At 36.7% G+C, this 21,691-nt stretch overlaps 2 protein-coding genes across 2 annotated transcripts in view; both read left to right on the plus strand.

The window, feature by feature from the left end:
- The window catches only part of Git (ARF GTPase-activating protein GIT1), a 497,129-nt gene that overhangs the window by 233,211 nt on the left and 242,227 nt on the right, over positions 1–21,691 (plus strand). The gene's annotated exons all lie outside the window — the stretch shown is intronic.
- The window catches only part of PolE1 (DNA polymerase epsilon catalytic subunit 1), a 129,240-nt gene that overhangs the window by 37,485 nt on the left and 70,064 nt on the right, over positions 1–21,691 (plus strand). The window contains exons 5-9 of the mRNA XM_089089651.1: positions 843–1,055; positions 3,482–3,677; positions 8,036–8,179; positions 13,964–14,256; positions 16,652–16,800. Coding sequence (XP_088945777.1) covers positions 843–1,055; positions 3,482–3,677; positions 8,036–8,179; positions 13,964–14,256; positions 16,652–16,800 — 995 coding nt within the window. The remainder of the gene's footprint in view (positions 1–842; positions 1,056–3,481; positions 3,678–8,035; positions 8,180–13,963; positions 14,257–16,651; positions 16,801–21,691) is intronic.

The following is a 21,691-nucleotide window of genomic DNA, read 5'->3' on the forward strand; positions in this document are numbered from 1 at the left end:
TCCTTGAAAGTTTAGACTAAGTGTCATTAGCTGGTCATGAGGTATTGCAGATGCAGCCTTTTGACAACCGAAATGTGCGTGATTTTTTTTTTGATTAAATTCAAAATCCCCCCAGAAACTTCTCTGAAAGATTTAGCTTAATACCTTTAACTGTTCTTGAGATATTACAAACATATCGTATTGACAACCTGAATGCAGATACTGTGTTTTGATTTAGTTCAACATCTCAATCGGCTTTTCCTGAAAGCTTCAACTTAATAATCTCAGCCGTTCCTGAGATACTAATCTACGTCTATTAACAGCCGGGATGCACATAGCGTCTCTAAATTCAACATTCCGCTCAACATTCTCGGAATGTTTCAAATTGATAGCCTTCCCTAGCAGTTCTTTAAATATCGAAAATAAGCCATTTGGGGGACCTGTATCCATATAGTGTCTCTTGTTAAAGCCATTACTTGAGAATATATGTCTGGTCTGGGGCCCTCAGGTGCACAATACCGAACATCTCATTAGTGACATTGAAACTATGCAGGAACCTGCTGCAAAAGTCATACTCGGTGCAAATTACAAGTCTTATGAATCTGATCTTTAGTCGCTAAAAACACCCTCTCTGCGTGAGTACAGATACTCTCACTACTCGCGAATCAGAAGCATCGTTCGTTGTTGCCCCCTCCTTGTACAAAGCGTCTGCCTACCCGAAGCAGGAATAAAATCGAACCAAGGCCTTACAAAAACAAACTAAGGGGAACCTAAGACTTTTTAGTTAGTTTTTGTTCTCTAATAACTTAATTCTTGGTTACTGACCTAATTTGTACTTATTTCCTCCTTCTTTCCTGATTTAGGTACTGAGGAAAGGCTCTGGTACGCTTTGTGAAGCCCTTCTGGAAGTGGAGGCTTATCATGCTAACATCATGTTCCCGAACAAGCAAGAGTCTGAGCTGAACAAAATGACAGAAGATGGTCATGTTTTGGATTCGGAAACATATGTTGGCGGACATGTTGAAGCTCTGGAATCAGGAGTTTTCCGTGCTGATATTCCATGCCGTTTTAGATTGGTTTGAATTAATTTTTCTGCATTGAAATTAACGTTAATTGATTATTAGTTCTGAAAGATAGGATTATTTAATTAGTAGAGAGGATATTTGACATTTTTATTCGCACTTTAATGTACTTATTGGTTTATTGGACTTCTTATTGGTTTATTGGACAATAGGACTTCTATTGGTTTACGCTTTTATTGCTATGAGAATGAAGCAAATGATCATGAAGAAGCACAAGCCAGTATAGAGAACATATCTAGCCTTACAAGGGATATCAGAACGTTACGTGAGGAAGTTAGTAGTCATTGATGTCTAAATGAATGGGTTCACACCCCATACTATAGCCTACCGTTTGTGACTAATTGCTCAAAGCCTCCTTAATCAAACGAGTTTGGCCGTCGTCCATTTTAATTGATGGTACTTCTTACCATCAAATACTATCTAAAAACGTTCTAATGCTCTTAACAATCAGACTGAAGTTGACATAAAAGGTTTAATCACATAAACTCATTTAAAAACCCAATTTAAAGTAAGTTTTCTTGGTTAATCCCGTTTTTCCAAATGGCTTATGGCGCCATTTACTTTGGTACCAGAATTGCAGTAGAGAGAACAAGCACGTACGTAGTAATTTATTTTATGGGTGGGGAGATATTTTGAAACCGGCTAAATTTGAAAGAAAAGCAAATAAACAGGTAAATTATATGGAAAGTATGAGAAACCATTATGAACATCTCCTGAAACTTTGGTTTGATTAGCCTGCTTGAGGAGTCCTCTCGCCCTTCCATGTATTCGCCGGGGGCGAGGATTTAACACCTGCATGGCTAAATCGAGTTTTAGAAACCATCTCATTGTTACCTCCTCCCCCCCCCCATAATTCCTGATAATAGCGTTTGGTGTAGGACCCAAGTCAAACAGGTACTTTTTTCAATATAATAGCTTTATTTTGAAGCTCAACAAGAGATGAGCAAATAAAGAAGCGTAATCTGTTTCCATTTATCTCCTTGATGCTTACTAATTCAAAATTTAATTTTAGAACTAAATCTTTGAGCTCTCTTTTTTAAACTATTTAAGCAGTGAGAGTGGTGGGGAAATAGTGAAAGTGGGCTATAACGTAATATAAGACTGAAACTATGTACGGCTGTTTTTTGTTGTTTAAGAACTTTCTTTTTGTTATTTGAGAACAAGAGAAGTTACTCCGGTAGTTAAATTGCCTCATCTTATAAGTTAGTTGTCTGACAGGGAGCCCTGTTGCAAAATATTGTGAGAAAGTAGGCACGTTCCTCGTGTGTTTATGACAAGAAGAAAATTTGTTTAGAAAAATGACATTTTATAATTCATAACTTAAGTTATGAATTACAAACTTGTTTTACCTATTTAACCTATTTTAGAGACTGCTTACCGGAAGTCTTCCTGTTTATTGTTTTATTGCACGAGCAACCCTTTGGTTTCATCCTATCGCAGATTTTGTTTTTTTGCGAGAGTACTTAGCGAGAGGATTTAGGTACTTCTTTCCATTATGTACGTATGCGGGGCAAATGGGGTTCTTTGGTCCCTCTAACATCTCTCCCCCCCCCCATTACCAACTTTTGGTAGAAAGATAGGCACTTTTCTCCTTAATAGGAAATTGGTCCCGGAATGATTTAGAATCAGTATGATTGGACCGTAGAATCAGTATGATCAGTATGGACCGTAGAATCAGTATGATAGAATCAGTATGATGGACCGTAGCGCCTCCAGTGTCCTCCTTCCCTCTTCTCCCTGCCAGATTTTTAGCAGAAAGGAAGGCATGTTACACCTTGGAAATCACACAAAGATTATCAATCTACATGATTAGAGGCCCTAGGTGGGCTTGTAATATGCATTCTTAGGAGAAAGATAGGCATTTTGTTTCTCTTCACTGATGGGGCTTGCAAGTAATGGGGCAAATACCTGGGCCCATAGGTAATGAAAATGATGATTTTCGAAAGATTATGATCCCTTTCGGAACTTTGCATATAATTGATTGAGATCTACTTGAACTTTGTTAGTCATATATCTTAGCCGAGGGGAAAAAGAGGAGACGGATTTCTAGAGGCTACTTCTGATCCCTACATACATTCCGTACGAAAGTTCCCAAATTTTATTAAAATTTGTTTCGACAGCCAAGCAACCAAGAAAAAATTGACCAAGAATTTTAGAATTTTGATCTGGAGGTTCCTGGCGCTTTTAGGCTTCAATGTTTCTTAGCTTGGGGATTTCTTCTTGATCATGGAGAATAATTTTTAATCAGAACGCGTAGAGCATTTCTTGCATTAAAAATGAAGTTTTTAGTATTTTCATCTTCTAGTTCGGTGGATTTAAGACTAACAGTTTCGACTGGGTGTCAGTAAGTATTGAGGCATTGCCGTTTGATTTTGTCATACCTCGATTTCTCTTAATATTTGTGTACAATATGTTTATAGGTTTCAGAAGCCTTGGTGATGCTCCATGACACAGTTGAAAGGACTTTAAAGCATGCGCTGGTTGAAGAAGAGAAAATTCCAATGGAAACGGTAACAAACTTTAACGAAGTTGTTGAAGAAATCAAAAACAAATTGATTTCCTTAAAAGAGACACCTATGAGGCTAGAAATGCCTATTATTTATCACCTGGATGTTGGTACGTAATACTTTTTTCCCTGTCTAAATGAATTGATGCGTTTATTATGAACCTGTTTTAGTAATTATCGTTTAGCTCCCTAAAAGAGTAGACAATCATTCTCTTTTCACTTCTAGATCTGACTTACTAGAGGGCAGTTTTGAACCACTTGCACACTTGTCAAACACGACATGTCAATGTTTTTAACGGTTTTGTGGCATGCCATCCCAAATGTATATACAGCTAGATATACTGGACCACAGTCGATTTCTAAGCTCCCAGGGTTATTGCAGAATTTAATTACGATACCATGAAAGCATAGTGACCCGTTAGGTCAACCAAAATGGAGCCAATTGGGATTTGTGATAACTGTGGTAAAAGAAAACGTAAAAAATTAAGAAGAAAGGAAAAAAGCTAATAGTTGGAACTTGTCTTTTGGTTTCTATCGTACAATGACCATATGAATTTTATCTTTTATGTCGCTCCATACGGCTCCATGTCAGATTTTGGGTTTTATTACAGCTAGTTGTTCGATATCTCACTTATGAATATATATTTTTGCCAAATCAAAATAAAGAGGTTATTGATATTGCATAGAAGTTTTTTCTCCGTGGTTAGTCATTTTAAAAGTGAGAGCATTCACTGATATAACGTTATAACATCCAAGTAGGAAATCGTGGATGATTCTGAACTATAAATCATGTTAGGTGATAGAATAAAACATGATAAACAACTTAAATACTAATCAAGACTCTTAATATATAATTTTGCTCCCCATATATATAATTTTACAAACCTTTAGTACATAGTATATAATATAATACTATACATTATTGAGCCATTAGTGACCCCAGATAAAATGCTCTAGAGGGAATGTTTAAGGAACCTATTGAGTTAAAACTTCAATTGTGCGTCGTAAAATAATTTTAGTACTCTACATGTTTAAATAGACACAAAATATCTTCAGTTGATTTTTTAAATTCCAAAGAAAATTAGTCTGCAAAGTGGTCGACTATCAAAACTGAAAAGGGTATCAGACATCAACGAACCTTTGTTAGAATTAGGAGTAAGTTTCTTAGTTGCACATTTCGCTAGTAACTATCCATTTTGACCTCTTTGGTGACAAAGTATTCATAAATCCTGTCTTCTCGACATCAATCAGAACGCGTTGTCTGGTCTTAACGAAACTTGTTGGGAAATGGGAATAAAGTATATTAATCTGGCCTTTGGAAGTCTAGTCCAATATTCTCATGTGGAAGAGGTTGTTCCGTTTTCGTGTCATCAGGAAATTCACCAAAAGGGTTTGAATCAGAAATTTCCCTGAAATATTAACGCAAATTGCTGTGACATAAGATCTAATGCCATTGTTATGCCTTGTGGGATGAGGAACTAATCCCAACTCTACGGGAGAGGTAATGGTGGTTTTGAAATTCATATCATTAGAGCAAGAATCAGAATGGTTTGCCATATCCCACACAGGTTTGAGCAGAAGTTACATGTTATGATGACATCTACCAGAGCGGGTTACCAAAATATAACAAAAACTGGATGTGAAGTTATATCTTGAGAATTACTTGTGTTTTTCGTGAGAGTGGAGTTCAGAGTCGATTTTGCTCTTTGTGTCTTTTTTGGGTTTAACTCTAGGGGGAAGGGTTCTCTGAATGATCATCAAGACATGTACAAGAATCGGCTGTTTAATCCCAACTAAATATTATGAGATGGAACAGCTAATATCATGATTTTGTTTTCGAGTGCCACAGAACAAATCCTCTGTGTCTGTTGAGGGGGGAGGGGTGGCAGATAAATTCTGGTCATCGCGGTGTATACGAAAGGTTCTGCTGAATTTCGACGAGACTTAGTCAAGGATCACAGCTAGTCTCCTAGCGATGCTGTTTCAGGGGGTTGGTTTTATTCAAAACCTGTAGGGGGGGGGGGCGATTGAAAAAGGGGTCTCTGCGTACTTATCACGACAAGTTCAATCACTACCATATTTGCTGGGAAGCAACAGCTGGACTCTTAGTTGTGCCTCTTATGGTCTGTAACATCCTTGTGTGGGGGGGGGGGGGGAATTGGTATTATTTCATCAGCCTTATTACTAGGTGGGTTGGCAGAATTGATTCCCTCCCAAGAAGTCCAATTACCTGTAAATCTTTCTTGTAACCTCTTTCATCCCCGCCGGGATGGTCTACTTTTCGTTTGGCCTCAGAAGGAAGGCCAACACGGACAATCTTTGGCAATCTGCTACCCTTCATCCGTAAAACATGGCATAGCCAACTTAACCTTTCTTTTATTATAGCTTTAGAAGGTGGGATCAAACCACATTTTGTATAGCTTATCAGTCAAACAAGTACTTTAAACTACTCTTAGATAATACCCCTGAGAATCATGTAACAAATCTTCCTCCGCTTTTCAAAATGTTCACGTTTCAGAGCCATACTTGACCACTTTCATTACCGTGGCTTCCAAAATTGTAATTTTAGTTGCCTGACTTGTCTTTCTGTTTTTCCCAACTTTTTTCAACTGCGAAAAACACCCTGTCGCTTGACTATTCTACTTTCAACATCTTCACTGTACTCACTGTCTTTACTATAAAAATTCGCAAGGAAGTGAAGCTATCCATTTGATTGATTTTCTCCTTATCTAACATCACTTCTTTACCCTCATTTATTTCTAATCTAAGCAACTTAGTCTTCTTAATATTGATTTTCAAATCTATTTTTGCACCCTTTAACTCTCAAAACCTTCAAAAATTCCCTCACTTCGCTAACATTTTTATGTAGGATACATCGTCTGCATAATCTAAGCTTAGTAGAGTTTTACATTCCGATTTGACGTTTGGTTTTCTCATAGCCTTTGCTGTGTCACTTAGGACAAAGACCCTCAAAATAATCCATATAAATGGGAATAAAATATATTTAAAATATTATCACTACCTGTAAGGGATTGAAACTTGCTCCATACGTTAGTTTTAGCCAATATCAAATTTTTTTGGAATATTAGTTACAGAATACATTGGGTGTTAATATTTTAGGTGGGGGCATGGGAGACATGCCAACAAAGTGCATTTGTTTCAGTGGTAAAAGAGTAGTTGATATATTTAACTTAAATCGGTCTTTCGCTAAAATCGTAAATAATTTCAGAGCCCTTAGGAAAACATATGCGGAAATTGGACTATCGTCTCATGAAAATAGGACTGAGGTTATTGTTTTTAAACCTAAGAGCGATTCCCCCGTTCCTGATCTGAACTTTGGCAATCAGACAGTTGAATAGGCTTCAAGTCTATTGTACCTAGGTCTCCCTATTGGCTGTGATCTGATATCAGAAGTTTATTAGTTAATGATTTTTCGAGTGAAGTCCATAAGGCATGCGGAATGCTAACATCTTCGAAAGTTTCTTGTAATCGTCATAATCAGGCAAAATTCCATTCTTTCCTTGTTATGCCGTATTTTCCTGCTGTTTCTCCTTTTTGGTTTCTGCTATCAGGTAAAAATAAATGTACACTCGGGTCTTGTTTTTAAAGTTTTTTAAAGCTTCTTTTAGGTTTGTCCCATTGGAAAAGTAATTTTATGATTAGTGTAAAGTACTGTATTCCTGATCAGGCTAAACAGAAAAGAGTTGAAAAGTTTTGGCATAGTTTGGATAAGGAAACGCCCTCTGAAATTTTCTTTATTAGTGTTTTTTTTTTCTTTTTTATCGTTTTTTTTCTTTTATAGTGTTTAGCTTTAGTTTTTTATTGTATATTTTCATTACTACGCTTGTGATTTTGTATCTTTAAAGTGGGCAATAAAAAATATCCATTCATTCAGTATCGACATATAGCTAGTTCCTAATTCCAACATATATAATCTAATACATAAAGATTAAGCTAAGAAATTTGACGCCGAATTCACCAACTGTGAAAAAAAAAAAAAAAATTGAAAGAAAAAAGGAAACGGGTCTAAGTTCAGTTAAAAAGAATAGAAAAGAGAAAAATAACATGAACATTATGCAGTCGGGGAGAGAAACTATAGAAAAAGGGAGCAGATTGTTTCAGTTTTGGCAACAAATGAAGATGCTAGAAATCTGAATGCTTCTTCAATTTAACATCATTTCTTAAAAATGAGCCTATTTTCAAAACATGTAAGTCTGTCACAGAAAATTTCCAGTGAATCAGTTTTATTTAATTCTTAAAGTGAACGTTATAGTTAATGCCAATAAAAGGATTATTTCTGGTCAAAAACGTTTTCTATTTAAACAAGCGTAACATGGCTTCTTTTTTGCTAAAAAGCCGGAGGTTTTTATGGACATAGATGTTGGAGGAGCCATAAGCCCATTCTGGTCCTCTAGTCAATGAATTAATTTTTGGTTTTGACAGAAATCACAGGGTAATTTGTTTGCAGGTGCTATGTATCCTAATATTATTTTAACAAATCGACTTCAACCGTCTGCCATGGTTGATGAGACAATTTGTGCAGCTTGTGATTTCAACAAACCTGGTGCTTTATGTCAACGTGAAATGACATGGATGTGGAGGGGCGAATTCAGTAAGTACATAGAAAATTCCCAAACAACCCTTGAGTAATGTTTAAGGCTAGCAGAATTTAAATAGCGTTTAAAGATATACAGCTTAAGCACAGAAAATCATATATCACAAATTTAAGAGGATAAATAAATGCACAAACGGCACTCTACCTCAATATAGGAAATAACCGCCATCTTGATTTTGGTAACCCAAACACTAGTTATTCTAAAGTAATTATATGTAATTTAGTAGTGATGGCATGTTGCCTTGACTGTGATATCTAGCCTTGACTGTTGCTTTGAATTGAAGCACCAGGTGAAGTACCAGGTTGCTGAAAACTTTGGACCTAATATTCCACTAGTCAGCCCTTTGCGTAGGTTTTTGTCTAGAACTGTGTCTGGTGGACTTCCTTTCAAAGACTGAAACAGACGAGTTTATAGGGATAATCTTCTTGGGTGGACACTTCAAAATGGAGGTTAATGTCTTACAGAGGTGTTCTTGAAGCAATCGTTGTGGGGTTACTCCTCTTGTAGATGATCTGACAATCCCGTTCTTTTGCGTCTTTGCCGTAGTGACTCGGCAGACAGTGGTAAAAGTAGAGATAGATCGCTGGACAAAAGGTGGTTGATGTAGTTGTAGAAAAGAGCCTTTGACCCTACGTGGAAACTCTCAAATACAGTTTGCAAAGGTACACAACCAGTGCTACAGCTTCCACTGAGGAAAGCTTCATACCTGACCTGTGGATTTTGTGAACATACCTTGACACTAAAAGCATAAATGGCTGTAGTGGTACGATAGGTATAAAAGTTTGTAATTATAAATTTAATTAAATGTGATTGCTATTAATATTTTTACGACAAAGAAAAAACCGTTTACAATATGGACCATGCTTGACTCCCACCGACAGCAAGTTCTTTAGTGAAAGTTAACATTATTTGCTGTAAAGACCCAGGCCTAATTTTTTTAATTTGTACATTGGCCTATGTTTGTCAGACGTGTAGTGTCAGATTGGGTGTAGAGTTAGGTTTAACTATGTATGTGCATATAATATCTTCTTTATTGCCGTCTGCTCGACTCCCACCGATGGCAATTGATTTGTTTTCATAGTGAGCCTTCTTATTTTGGCGGTAGAATTGCCTCTCCGTGAGTAGGAGGATACACGCTCGTCTTCGACAAATGAGTTTTTTATTGCAGTATGTCATTACTTGTTGCGAATGTCGTTGACCCCGTATATTTTGCATACTGGGAACAGTTGTGCCTGCCACATATGGATCGCTGAGTTTCATTGTATATTTGTACTTTTTTTTAAGTTTTGCTATTCCAGTTTGTTATTAGGAGAAGTTTAGTTTCAAATAAGTATGCCTGCTTCGTCAAGTTTATCGGTAGGCCATAGTAAATCAGTGGTTAAGTTGCCTACCAGATTAGCAGATGTGTTTGACACTTACCGGTTCGGTAGCTAGTTTTTTCTAGCAACCTTCCATTACTGGAAATCCGAAAATTTGTGCTTAACTTATAATATTCAGTCACGTTTAAATTGGAAAGTTTAGTAATCTTAGTGGTAGTTTTGAGTTTGTCTCGTAGTCTAAATAGTTTTTTCCGTCTTAGAATGGAAGCTAGTAAGTAGCATTTTGCTTTTTCGTGCATGTTTCTGTGGGTGTGTGTGTTTATGCATCCGCACATAGCTGTTTATTTGTTTCTAACAGTGTTTTAGTGTCCTTCTCTCCATGTTCTCTAGTTCTCTAGCGCGACGTAAATTTAGTGCACTTCTTTCCCAGCTTCTAACTAGTCGTTATATTTTGCCTTTATTTCGCTGTTATGTAATTCAGTAATAACCAGGAATGTTCCAATGCCTATGCCCTCTGAAATAACTAAATTACGCTTTGCAAATTCTGACGTGAATTTAATTCCTCCTTCCTACACAGATGTAAAATAACACGCTCCTCATTGTATTTTAATTTCTGAAATATCTAAATTACGCGAAAGAATAATTATCATGTTATTCTTAAGTTTTAAGTTACATTTTCGTTTGCAATTCATTGTGATTTTTGTTGTTTCTTGTGCCACGTCTTTTCCTTTAGCTGTTCAGTGTCATTTGTCATCTATAGTTTCATTTTGTAGGTGTATTAGGTACTACAAATTAATTTTTCCTTCCTATTTATCCTTCACTGACTCAAACACGCTAAACTAACACGTGCCTTCATTCCATTGTAATTTTGCCTTGTCTTACTGCAGATTTCGTTGTGCAATATTTTCGTTTGCAATTCAATGGGATTTTTGTTGTTTCTCATTCCATGCCTTTTTCTTTAGCTGTTAGGAGTCATTTGTCGTCGTTTTTAATTTTGCATGCGTCATAGATACAAAAATGACACGACCACACCTGGGGAAAAATGATGTAATTTTTGCTCTTTGAATGTATATAAATTTGATGCTACTTGTATGATTTTTTTTTTCTGGCATGAGATCAATTCCTCTTCCTGTTTATCCTTCACTGACGCCAAATTAACTTCAGCCCGTTCCAGGGTAGTTAATGAATTCTGGCGTTAATTAATTTTATCCTTCCTGTGTATCTTTGCAGACGCTAAAATAACATTTCTTCATTCCAGGGTGAAAAATCAGCTATTTCAATGAAATTTAGTAATTCTGGCGTGAAACCAAATCCATCTTCCTGTTTATGCCTCTCAGACTCACACACACACTAAACCAACACGTCTCTTCATTCCATTGCAATTTTGCTATGTCTTCTAACAGCAGGTTTCGTTGTGCAACGTTTTCCTTTGCAATTCCATATGATTTTTGCTGTTTCTTGTTCTGCCTTTTTCTTTAGTTGTTCAGTCATCTGTCATCTTTTGTAATGTTGCATGCATCATAGATACTAAGAACGATACGACCACTCTTGGGGGAAAATGATGTAATTTATGCTCCTAAAATGTTCTCATAAATATGACGTCACTCATATGAATTTTTTGTCAAAAAAGACTGTAAGCGACTTTTCTCAAATGTGTGACTTATCTAGAATGTTTTTTCAGGCCAAAAAATCTCACATTGATACATAAATATATACACAATTGCTCGTTTAAAGAGAGTAATGTATATATATACATATATATATATATATATATATATATATATATATATATATATATATATATATATATATATATATATATATATATATATATATATATATATATATATATATATATATATATATATTATATATAGATAATTTCTTAAACCACATTGGCCTGACATCACATAAAGAAAGAAAAACGAGCAAAAAGTTCCCAAATTTATCAAGGTAAAGACCCTATCCCGATAGGTCAAAACTCCGGTGTCTACAGAATTTCTTGTTCGTGTGGTCTTTGGTATATCGGAAGAACTGATCAGCGACTCACGGATAGATTAACTCAGCACTCTAGTTCAATTAGTAATGCAAAAACCAGAAAATTTTGACTCTGCCCTTGCAGAGCACATTTTTGAAAACCCAGACCATACTATTTTGTTTAATCAAGCTAGCCTAATTTCGCATGACAAAGGTAATAATTCCAGCACTACAGAGAAGCTGTTGAAATTTATAAATACCAACATTTAGGTCTAGCTTTAAACAGAGATTCCGGTGATTTAAGAATAAACGAGTCATATTTTGGTTTTCTCAAAAGAGAAGCCGATACTTTAGCAATCCCTGAAATGAACCTTGAACCACTTTCCCAGTCATATAATCAAACATGGGAACAACCCCTTAAGTCTCACATGGTGTCTACAAGAAATGCATTAATTAAAATCCGAAATCAGATGACATAGTTCTCCAACTTATTTAATTGCTGGTTCGTTTTCTTTTTGAGTGAATGAATTGTTTTCTTTTCTTTTATTTCTCAGTTGTTCGCTAGTATCCAGCGATGGCAGTTTATAATTTTTTAGATTTTGTGCAAATCGTGGATATTGGCGAATAACTCGCTTTTATGGTTGTTAGGTATTTGGTTTTAATTCTCATAATTTTTGGCTTTTATTGAATTTTATTCATCTTTTAAGATTTTGGATTTTTCTTTGTTTTTTTTTTGTTCTTTTCATATTGACTTTCCGCGTTTGTTTTCTGTTGTTTTTTTCTTCGGCACTTTCCTTGGATACATTGTTTCGCTTCGCGATGAAGAAGAGAGGCCTTTGTCCTCTCGAAATATTCGCTTTGTTGTGTTTTTTCAGTATTTTCATTTGGCCTTTAAAAACCCCATTTTTGCTCGTTTTTCTTTCTTTTTATTATTTATATATATATATATATATATATATATATATATATATATATATATATATATATATATATATATATATATATATATATATATATATATATATATATATATATATATATATATACATATAAATACATATAATATATATATATATATATATATATATATATATATATATATATATATATATATATATATATATATATATATATATATATATATATATATATATATATATATATACATATAAATACATATAATTATATATATATATATATATATATATATATATATATATATATATATATATATATATATATATATATATATATATAAAATAATAATGTATCAAGTGGGGAGGAAAGACTCTCCTGGACTTAGATTATGCTGATGATTTAAGCATCCTGTATGAAAGTGTGATCAAAATGAATGAGCTTTTAGAGATTTTGCGAGTTCAGGGTAATAGAATAGGTTCAAAAATTAATGTTAAGAAGACTAAGTCGCTAAGGGTAGGAATAAGTGAAGATGAAAAGGTGACGTTGGGCAACGAAAACATTGACCAGGTGCACATCTTCTCTTACCTTGGTAGTATTACTAGTAAAGACGGTGGGAGCAGTGAAGATGTTAAAAGTAGAATAGCCAAGGCTCAGGGCGTTTTTTTCACAGCTAAATTTTTTTGGAAGAATAGGAAGATAAGTCTCCAAACCAAGATTAGAATTTAGGAAGCTACAGTGATGACAGTGGTCAAATATGGCTCTGAAGCATAGGCGCTCCGAAAAGCGGATATTGATTTGCTGGATGTCTTCTAGAGAAATTGCCTACGGATTGTTCTGGGTACCTGGTGGATTGACCGTGTTTCAAACAGTAGGCTGTGCGAAAAGTGTGGTTCAACTCCGCTTTCTAGGGCTATAATGAGAGAAAGGTTGAGGTGGCTAGGGCCCGTTCTGCGGTTGAAGGATTACAGATTGCCGAAGATTGTCCGTTTTGGCCAACCGTCTAGGGCTAAATGGAAAGCAGGTCGTCCGCAATTGGGGTGGAGGATGTCATAAAGGAAGATTTACAGGAAATGGGAAGTACCTAGCAGGGTGTAAAGAGGGAGACTTTGAATAGATTGGGATAGAGGAGGAGCATGCGTAGCTGTGTTTGGCTCAAGCGGCTTGGTGCTGCTGTCAGTTGTTAGTAGTAGTTAGTAGTAGTAATGTATACATATTGTAAAATTTGGCGATTATTTAAGACGATTTACAGCTACGTCTGTAAATACGATTCAAATTCGGGCAATTAAAAAGTTTTTATGGCGATAATTTTTCATTCTGTGTTTATATTTTTATTAAGAAGTTTTCACTCCGGTTGTATGTCTAGATATTAGCACCCTATGACAGGACTGTCGATGTCGATGACGTCGATGTCTAGTCAGATGCGTGCGTAAGAAAGAAGCCTAATTAGACATGGATGTGAATACGAATTTATTAGAGAATGTCATTTCTTGTGTTTTAAATGTTAAACTTTCAGTGAATTCAAATTTAGTAGAGATCATTCTTGTATTTTAAATGTAAAATTTCCAGTGCCTGCGACAAGAGGAGAGTATCAGCGTATTCAACAGCAGCTAGAGATGGAGCGATTCCCTGCTGTTATTCCAGGTGGGCCTGTCCGAGCTTATCACGAGCTTACAAAAGAAGAACAAGCTGCTTTTGAGAAGAAAAGATTAACTGAGTACTGTCGAAAAGCATACAAAAAGGTTCATGTTACTAGAATGGAAGAGAGGAAACAAACGATATGTCAGAAAGAAAACAGTTTTTATGTTGATACTGTCAGAGCATTTCGGGACCGAAGATATGAATACAAAAGCCTTTCTAAAGTAAGAACTGAAATTATCTAATCTTAAAGTGTAATGTTTTTAATTGTCATATCTCACATGTTTAAGATTGGTTTTGCAGATTCAGTTGGACTTTGTTTTAATACTCTTGTCTAAATCTTAGTGTTTTTTATATATTTTTTACTCCTTTTTACTCGTTTTATTTTTCTGTTTCCTCTCCTGCATCATATTTGACATATTTGGTTAATATTTGTAAAAGTTATTTTCAAATAAATGATGGTCTCAACTCATTTAAAAGTTGGCAAGAAATGATGTAAGTGTAAATCTGTGGGGGGGTGACCTGTTCTTTACTGTTCGCATTTGCACTGAAATATTTGTTGCATATGGTCAGAATTGACTGGCCACAATTGAGATACTCAGGTGGAAAATCGATGAACTCCGCTTTTTAGATCTTGTAAGATTTTACAGAAAGAGCAGTTAATTCAACCTCTTGAGTTCAGAAGGGAATTTGTTTAATTATATCATTTATATCATTTTGCTCAAAACATTTTTGCTGTTGAATTATAATCAGTCATAGAAACCTTCTCTAGTACCTTTGCACTCTTGCACTAAGTGGTAGTAAAAGGATATTCACAATCAAGCCCACAAGTTAGTAGGAAACTTTATGAATATATTTCCTTTTTTTTTTTTTTCAATATTGGCACTATATTATAAAAACGAGCTCTTTTTCATTTCTCCGATGCTCAATTTATTGAGTTGAGTCAGTGTGGCAATTGAGCTATTTTACTTGTAATAACCATGTCTAAACACAGTAAAAATTTTGCAGTAGTATAACACCATAGTTTTGTATTAAGATGCTGTCAATAAATTTTTCCACTCTTTCTAGTGCAATACATTGATGTTTTTGCGATTGTGCAAATAATCATCTTGAGAAACGCGTCTCCGGTCCCAAGAAAGTAGGCACAGGTACCTTGCCTACTTTTTCCCGTTCACATCATTCATAGTCTTTCACAGACTCTGACAAATACATCCGGCCATGCCAATGTTTAAACTTCAAACATTTCGGAACATTTAATTTTGGGTGGTTTCATTTCTGGAGCCATAAGTTTAATGACAAGTCATTGTGATGCAATAGAGGGCGAACTTCTTTCTTAAGACAGGTGCTTCATCGCCCACTGGTTTTGACGAGCTCAATGGCCCTTATCCTATGTTCACACACAGCACACATCTGCTAAAAACCGCTGCGGATTGCGTTTTACGGAGGAACGCGTACGTATCTTTCCGTCCATCCTTGCGGTTTTCCGCAAGATCCATGCGTTGAAAAAATCCAACGCACGTGGTTTAAACGCTTGCGGATTGCGGAAGAAAATAACATGGAGGCAATTGAAAGGCTGATCTAGGCTATCAAATTCCATCTAATAATATCTGACAAAAGTCATCCTTAATATAAAAGGTCCAGTTTGATTCAGAAGGCTTGGAAAGAGATCACAAGCGAGACAAATTTTCCAAGTAAGGATGTAGTTTATTGGGGGATCATGATGTGGTGACATGGTTTATTTTTTAATTTGTCTTTTATCCTTGAGGTGTTTTTAAATAAGTTAAAAAGCAAATATTTGATTTTTTTTTTTTTTTTTAATTAATCTATTTATTCTTCTTTGTAACATCAAAAGAATGCCGAATATACGGTTGGATGGAATTGCCAGCATTTCTCAAATAAAAATTTGTTTGCCTTACTAAAATTTGATGTGAACAGACCCTGCGGTTTCACCGCTGCATCGGTGCGATGTGGAATACGCACAGCATTGCGTTTTCCGCACTTCACCTGTCTGTGTGAACATCAGGCTACTCACCCCTTCAGACACGGCTACTTAGGACGTCACAATGTGCCCAAGGACTCCGTTCTGTATCATAGGCTATTGTTGCTTCTGTTTGATCGCTCTTGTAGACACTTTAAAATATTCTCTGGTGACTTACGAATTTAGTTGTTTCTCCTAATGTTGCACTATTAAGTATTGTATGTAATGTAAAATAAACACCGTAAGTTGGCTGGAAGTGTGTGCAAGATGGCATACGTGGGTGAAATCTCTTCCACGAGCCTTCAGTAAACTTCGATCTGCTAGCAAAGTGCTAGTTTTAAATAATAATTTGTAATATTTCTCAAACCAGGTGATTTCGTTACATTAACCCATGCCAGGATATTCAGATATGTGATGATAAAGTAATAAAGTGAAAATTGTAGTCAAGATACAATTGGTGTGACTTTGTCTTTTTATTATGCCTATTTCCTGTGGAGGAGGAGTGTGATTTGTCGTATTAACAAGCTAATTTACAAAGATGCAAGTGGTTTGAAAACAAACCTTTACTGTGTCATTAATAATTGCTGAAGAGAGTTTTGAACCATGAATTTGTTATGATTAGTTTGCATTCTATTTTGCAGACCGCTAAAAAGCAAGTTTCCGATGCAATAGCTAAAGGAGATGCAGGTGAAATAAAGTCTGCAAAAAATCGAGAAGTTCTCTACGATTCACTCCAGTTGGCCCATAAATGTATTCTCAATTCCTTTTACGGCTATGTTATGAGGAAAGGGTAAATTGATAAGCTTTACTATTATTTAGTCATTCTCTCCCTAGCTTTACAGTAGCTTACTCGAATCTACCACTATAAGTTTATTATACATGGGGTTCAATTGAATTTCATCCGTATCCCTATTGAGTGTAAGTTACGTAGGAAATGCTGTTTTATGTCGACATCCTGCCTAAAAGACCAATTTCGGTCTTTGTCCAAAGAACTCGATTTTGTTTCATTGTCGTTTTTCATTGTGTTATCTAGACTGTGATTTTTTGGAATTTATCAGAGGCAACGCTATAGCGTTGCCTATAGTAAAGACCATACGGCTCCAATGTTTTATTATTTATTTTTTTCCCAGAGGCACTTCATATGGAAGGGGTCGTCACATAAACTTCGGAGGGGGCTCATTCGATTGGAAATTGAAAGCTATAGTGCCCTTTTTAAGAGTCAAAACTGATCGGAGGGCAACTAGCCCCCCCCCCCTCCCCCACGCCCTTTGTTCCCAATTGCATTTGATAAAAATTTTGAGATAGCCATTTTGTTAAAAATAGTTCAAAGATCATATAACAAAAACTCCGGTGTCGACACAACCCCCAGGGCCCGTGGGCAGGCGTTGTATATTATGCCCTGGGGGCATATATGGTTCTTACTGAAGGGATGATCGTATAAACTTCAAAGCGGGCTCATTTGATTGGAAATTGAAAGTTCTGGTTCATTTTTTCAGGGTCAAAAGAGATCAGAGGGCAACTACCCCCCCCCCCCCCAACCTCCTTTTTTCCCAAATGCATCTGATAAAAATTTTGAGATAGCCATTTTGTTAAAAATAGTTCAAAGATTGTATAACAAAAACTCCGGTGTCGACACAAGCCCCCAGGGCGCGGGGGCAGGCGTTGTAAATTATGCCCTGGGGGCACATATGGTTCTTATGGAAGGAATGATCGTATAAACTTCAGAGAGGGCTCATTTGGTTGGAAATTGAAATTTTGTGTTCACTTTTTAAGATTCAAAAGAGATCGGAGGGTAAACAGCCCCCCCCCCCCATGCCCTTTGTTTCCCAAATACATCCGATAAATATTTTAAGATAACCATTTTTTTTTAAATAGTTCAAAGATCATATAATAAAAACTCCGTGTCACACAAACCCCCAGGGTCAGGGGGCAGACGCTGTAAGTTAAGAAAACTATATGTGTCTTGTACAGTCTTGGAAAGTATAAACAAAATCAAATTGAATATTTGATATATAATGATGTTAATTGTTGAAAAATCCATTAGTTCAAGATTTTATTTTACTGTAATTTTATTTTCATTTTCAATGCTGTAAGAACTGGAAAAGAAAATATTTATAATATAATTCGTTTTCAGTAAAGCGTCAATGACGCAGTAGGCTTTAGGTTTGTACAGTTAAGGAAGGGGGCAGTGTCCAAACTCTTGTTTGTAGTGGAACTATATTCGTCTTGAACAATTTTAGAAAGAACTAATAAATTAAACTTAATAATTGATGTATAATGATATGAAAGCTCGTCAGTTCAAAATTTTACTGCAATTTTGATGTTTATTTTCAATATTAAGTACAAAAGAAAACATTTGTAATAAAATTCTTAGACTTAGACTTAGGTCCTCTTACGCCTGGGGGCGCATAAGGCAGCAACAGTGTTTCGCCACGACGACCTGTCCTGAGCCTTCAACCATAGCTCCTCCAACGAGGACCTCGCCAGCTTCGCTTCCTTCATTAGCGACCTGCCAAGGGTCATTTTCGGTCTCCCTGATTTGTGGAGACAGGGGGGTGTCCAACACCCTGCATCTTGTGGCAGCCTTCCTTCCCCCATTCACACCATATGCCTCCAATAAATCCATCGCCGCTTTCTAATAAGATCAAGGAAGGTGGTATGATTTGTCATACGATAGATTTCATCATTTCGTATTCTTTCTGTCCAATGTATATTTACGATAGACCTTAGGCAATTATTGTTGAATGCCTGGAGTCGTCGTTCTAGTTTAGCAGTGATGCTCCAAGTTTCGCAGCCGTACATAAGGACAGAGACCACATTGCTATTATAAATTTTAAGCTTTAACTTCTGGGAATATTTATTATTTTTCCAAACATTTCTAAGGTAGCTGAAAGCAGACCCAGCCAATGCTATTCGGCACAGTATTTCTCTTTCGGAATTGGCATCTTGCGTAAGAATGCTGCCGAGATACTTGAACTCTCTCACTTCCTGAATTTCCTTGTTTTTAACCAAAATTCCTTTGGCTAAGTCAGGTATGACTGCATTCGACATTGCTTTGGTCTTGTTAGCATTTATGGAGAGTCCGACAGCATTTGCCATACGACCAAGTTCATTAATGTTGCGTTGCATATCTTCTGGGTCGTGGGTAATAAGGGCAACATCGTAAGCAAAATCACCATCATTGAGTTCTCTCAGTGTATTTAACTTTAGACCACCACTAAAACTGCATCCACGTAGAACAAAATCAATCACTATGGCAAACAGTAATGGTGATAGAATGCAGCCCTGCCTTACACCTGACTGAACAGACAACCACTCCGTTAGGCTACCCTTTGTCTGTACTGCGCACATGATATCATGATATAGTGCTTCAATTATATTTACAATTTTGGTCGGAATTCCGTAGTGCACTAAAATCTTCTACATGGTTCTGCGATAAATCGAGTCGAAAGCTTTGAGAATATCCACAAATACTATAAGTAGCTGAACTTGCCCTTCATTGGATTCATCCAGCAGGACTCTCAGGCTAATTATAAGGTCACAATATGATCTACTTTAGCGGAATCCGTGCTGCTCATCTCTCAGAACTTTCTCCACTTTACTTTGAATCCTGTTCAGAATTATTTGGCACAGGACTTTGCTGCCAACAGAATGTAAAGCAATACCTCTACAATTATCACACTTAGTCTTTTGTCCCTTTTTGAAGAGTTTTACAATTACTGCCTTTGACAATTCACTAGGGGCTTTTTCTTCATCCCAAACACAGGAAAGAAGTTCAAATGTGGGTTTGGCTAGGGTGCTTCTACCGTACTTCAGTAATTCTGGTGGTATGCCATCATTACGAGCAGCCTTTCCGTTTTTCAAAGTCTTTAGGGCCTCCGTGACTTCAATAAGTAAGAGAGGTCCGGAATATATTCCGATATTGAAGAGTGGTTCTTCAGGGATATTTAAAGTAGTTGTTAGAGGCATCTGATTTAGTACCTCGCTAAAATGCTCTTTCCTGCGTCGGACTATATCATCAGTCTGGGTTAATAAAATGCCATCTTTGCTTTCAACTTGGGTCGACAACGCCTTTGAAATACCCGCCAACTGCTTCGTTATGGCATACACAGTACGGCTATCTCCCCGTCTAGCGGCTGCCTCAGCCTGTTCGGCCATATTTTCGAGGTACATCCTCTTATCTTCCCTGGGTGCTGCGTTGAATTACTTATGGAGACGCTTGTACTGCACTTTCAGGTTGTGTGCGTATTTTCTAGAACAAGTCGTGCTATGGTCATACTTATCTTCGAGGATTTTGAGTTGTGACCTTTGATCAATGATATCCCAACTACTTTCTCATATCCACTGCTCTTTCTTCTTCCTGTTGTAGCCCACAACTTCTTGTGCAACTTCTTTCACGGTTTCTGCAATTTTTACCCACTGACTATCAAGCGACACTTCGTCCCTTAGAAGGGAAAACTTGTTTGACAAAGCTGTAGTATACTTTTTCAATACGTTTGGGTCCTGCAATTTCCTCAAATTGAAGGTTTTCACTGGCCGCTGGGGCTTTGTCACAGTTTTTAGTTTCAGCTTGAACTTGGCAACAGCAAGTTGGTGATCGGAATAACAGTCGGCACCTCGGAAGGTTCTAACATCCTCTAAACATCGTCGCCTGCGCCTCTCAATTAGGATATGGTCTATTTCATTTCGTGTTACACCATCAGGCGATTTCCAAGTATACTTGTGAATCTGTTTATGTGAAAACCATGTGGCGCCGACGATAAGTTCATGAGTAGCGCAAAAATTGATTAGTCGCACACCATTGTCATTAATTTCCCCCAGTCCATGTTTACCGAGGATAGTTGGGGCATAAGAAGCATCACCTCCAATTTTAGCATTAAAGTCCCCACACACAGTCACAATATCATGATGACGTGTTTTTGCAACAACATTCAATAACGCGCGATAAAAGTCATTTTTGGTTCGATCACAGGCATCATTCGTTGGGGCGTACACTACAATAACTGTCAATTTGGCCTGTGAAGTGGCGAAACGGGCACGAAGAATCCGCTCACCAATTGGTTCCCAGTCCACTAGGCATTTTTTGGGCCCGATTACTTAGTGCCATTGCGACACCTGCTTCTTTTCTAGTCTCAAGTCCGGAATACAAGATGTGGTAAATCTCAGATTTCAAAGTCCCAAAACCAGTTAGCCTGGTCTCAGAAAGTCCAGCTATGTCAATACGGAACTTATCAAGGGTTCTCATAACACTGTTGAGTTTTCCTGGCTGTGTTTCTTGATTAACTGTTCTAACATTCCAGTATCCAATACGAAAACAATCGGCTGTTTTCAAGAATCCTGTCCGGGGGCGTGCATTAGTCGTCTTCACAGAAGAAGAAGAAGTCAATCCGAGGCTATCTGTTGCTGTTTCTTGAGTAATTAGTTTTTACGGTGGCGGGTTACTAGCCCACCGACCAACCAAAGAATTGGAACAAAATGGTCAGCTTAGATTAGTATAAGCAGGGGTACCGCGAGCATTTTCAGTAAAGCGCCAATGGCGCAGTAGGTTTTAGACTTTTACAGTGAGAGAAGGAGGCGATACCCAAACTCTTGTTTGTAGTGATTTTTATTCGTTTCAAGCTTGATTTGGATATTCAGTTTAAGTTGCTCTCGTTTTAAGATTTATTTATTTGTTTATATTA

This window comes from Artemia sp. Qi Xiang Cuo, chromosome 5 (genome assembly GCF_049724085.1).
Source record: "Artemia sp. Qi Xiang Cuo chromosome 5, ASM4972408v1, whole genome shotgun sequence".
Classification (NCBI taxonomy): domain Eukaryota; kingdom Metazoa; phylum Arthropoda; class Branchiopoda; order Anostraca; family Artemiidae; genus Artemia; species Artemia sp. Qi Xiang Cuo.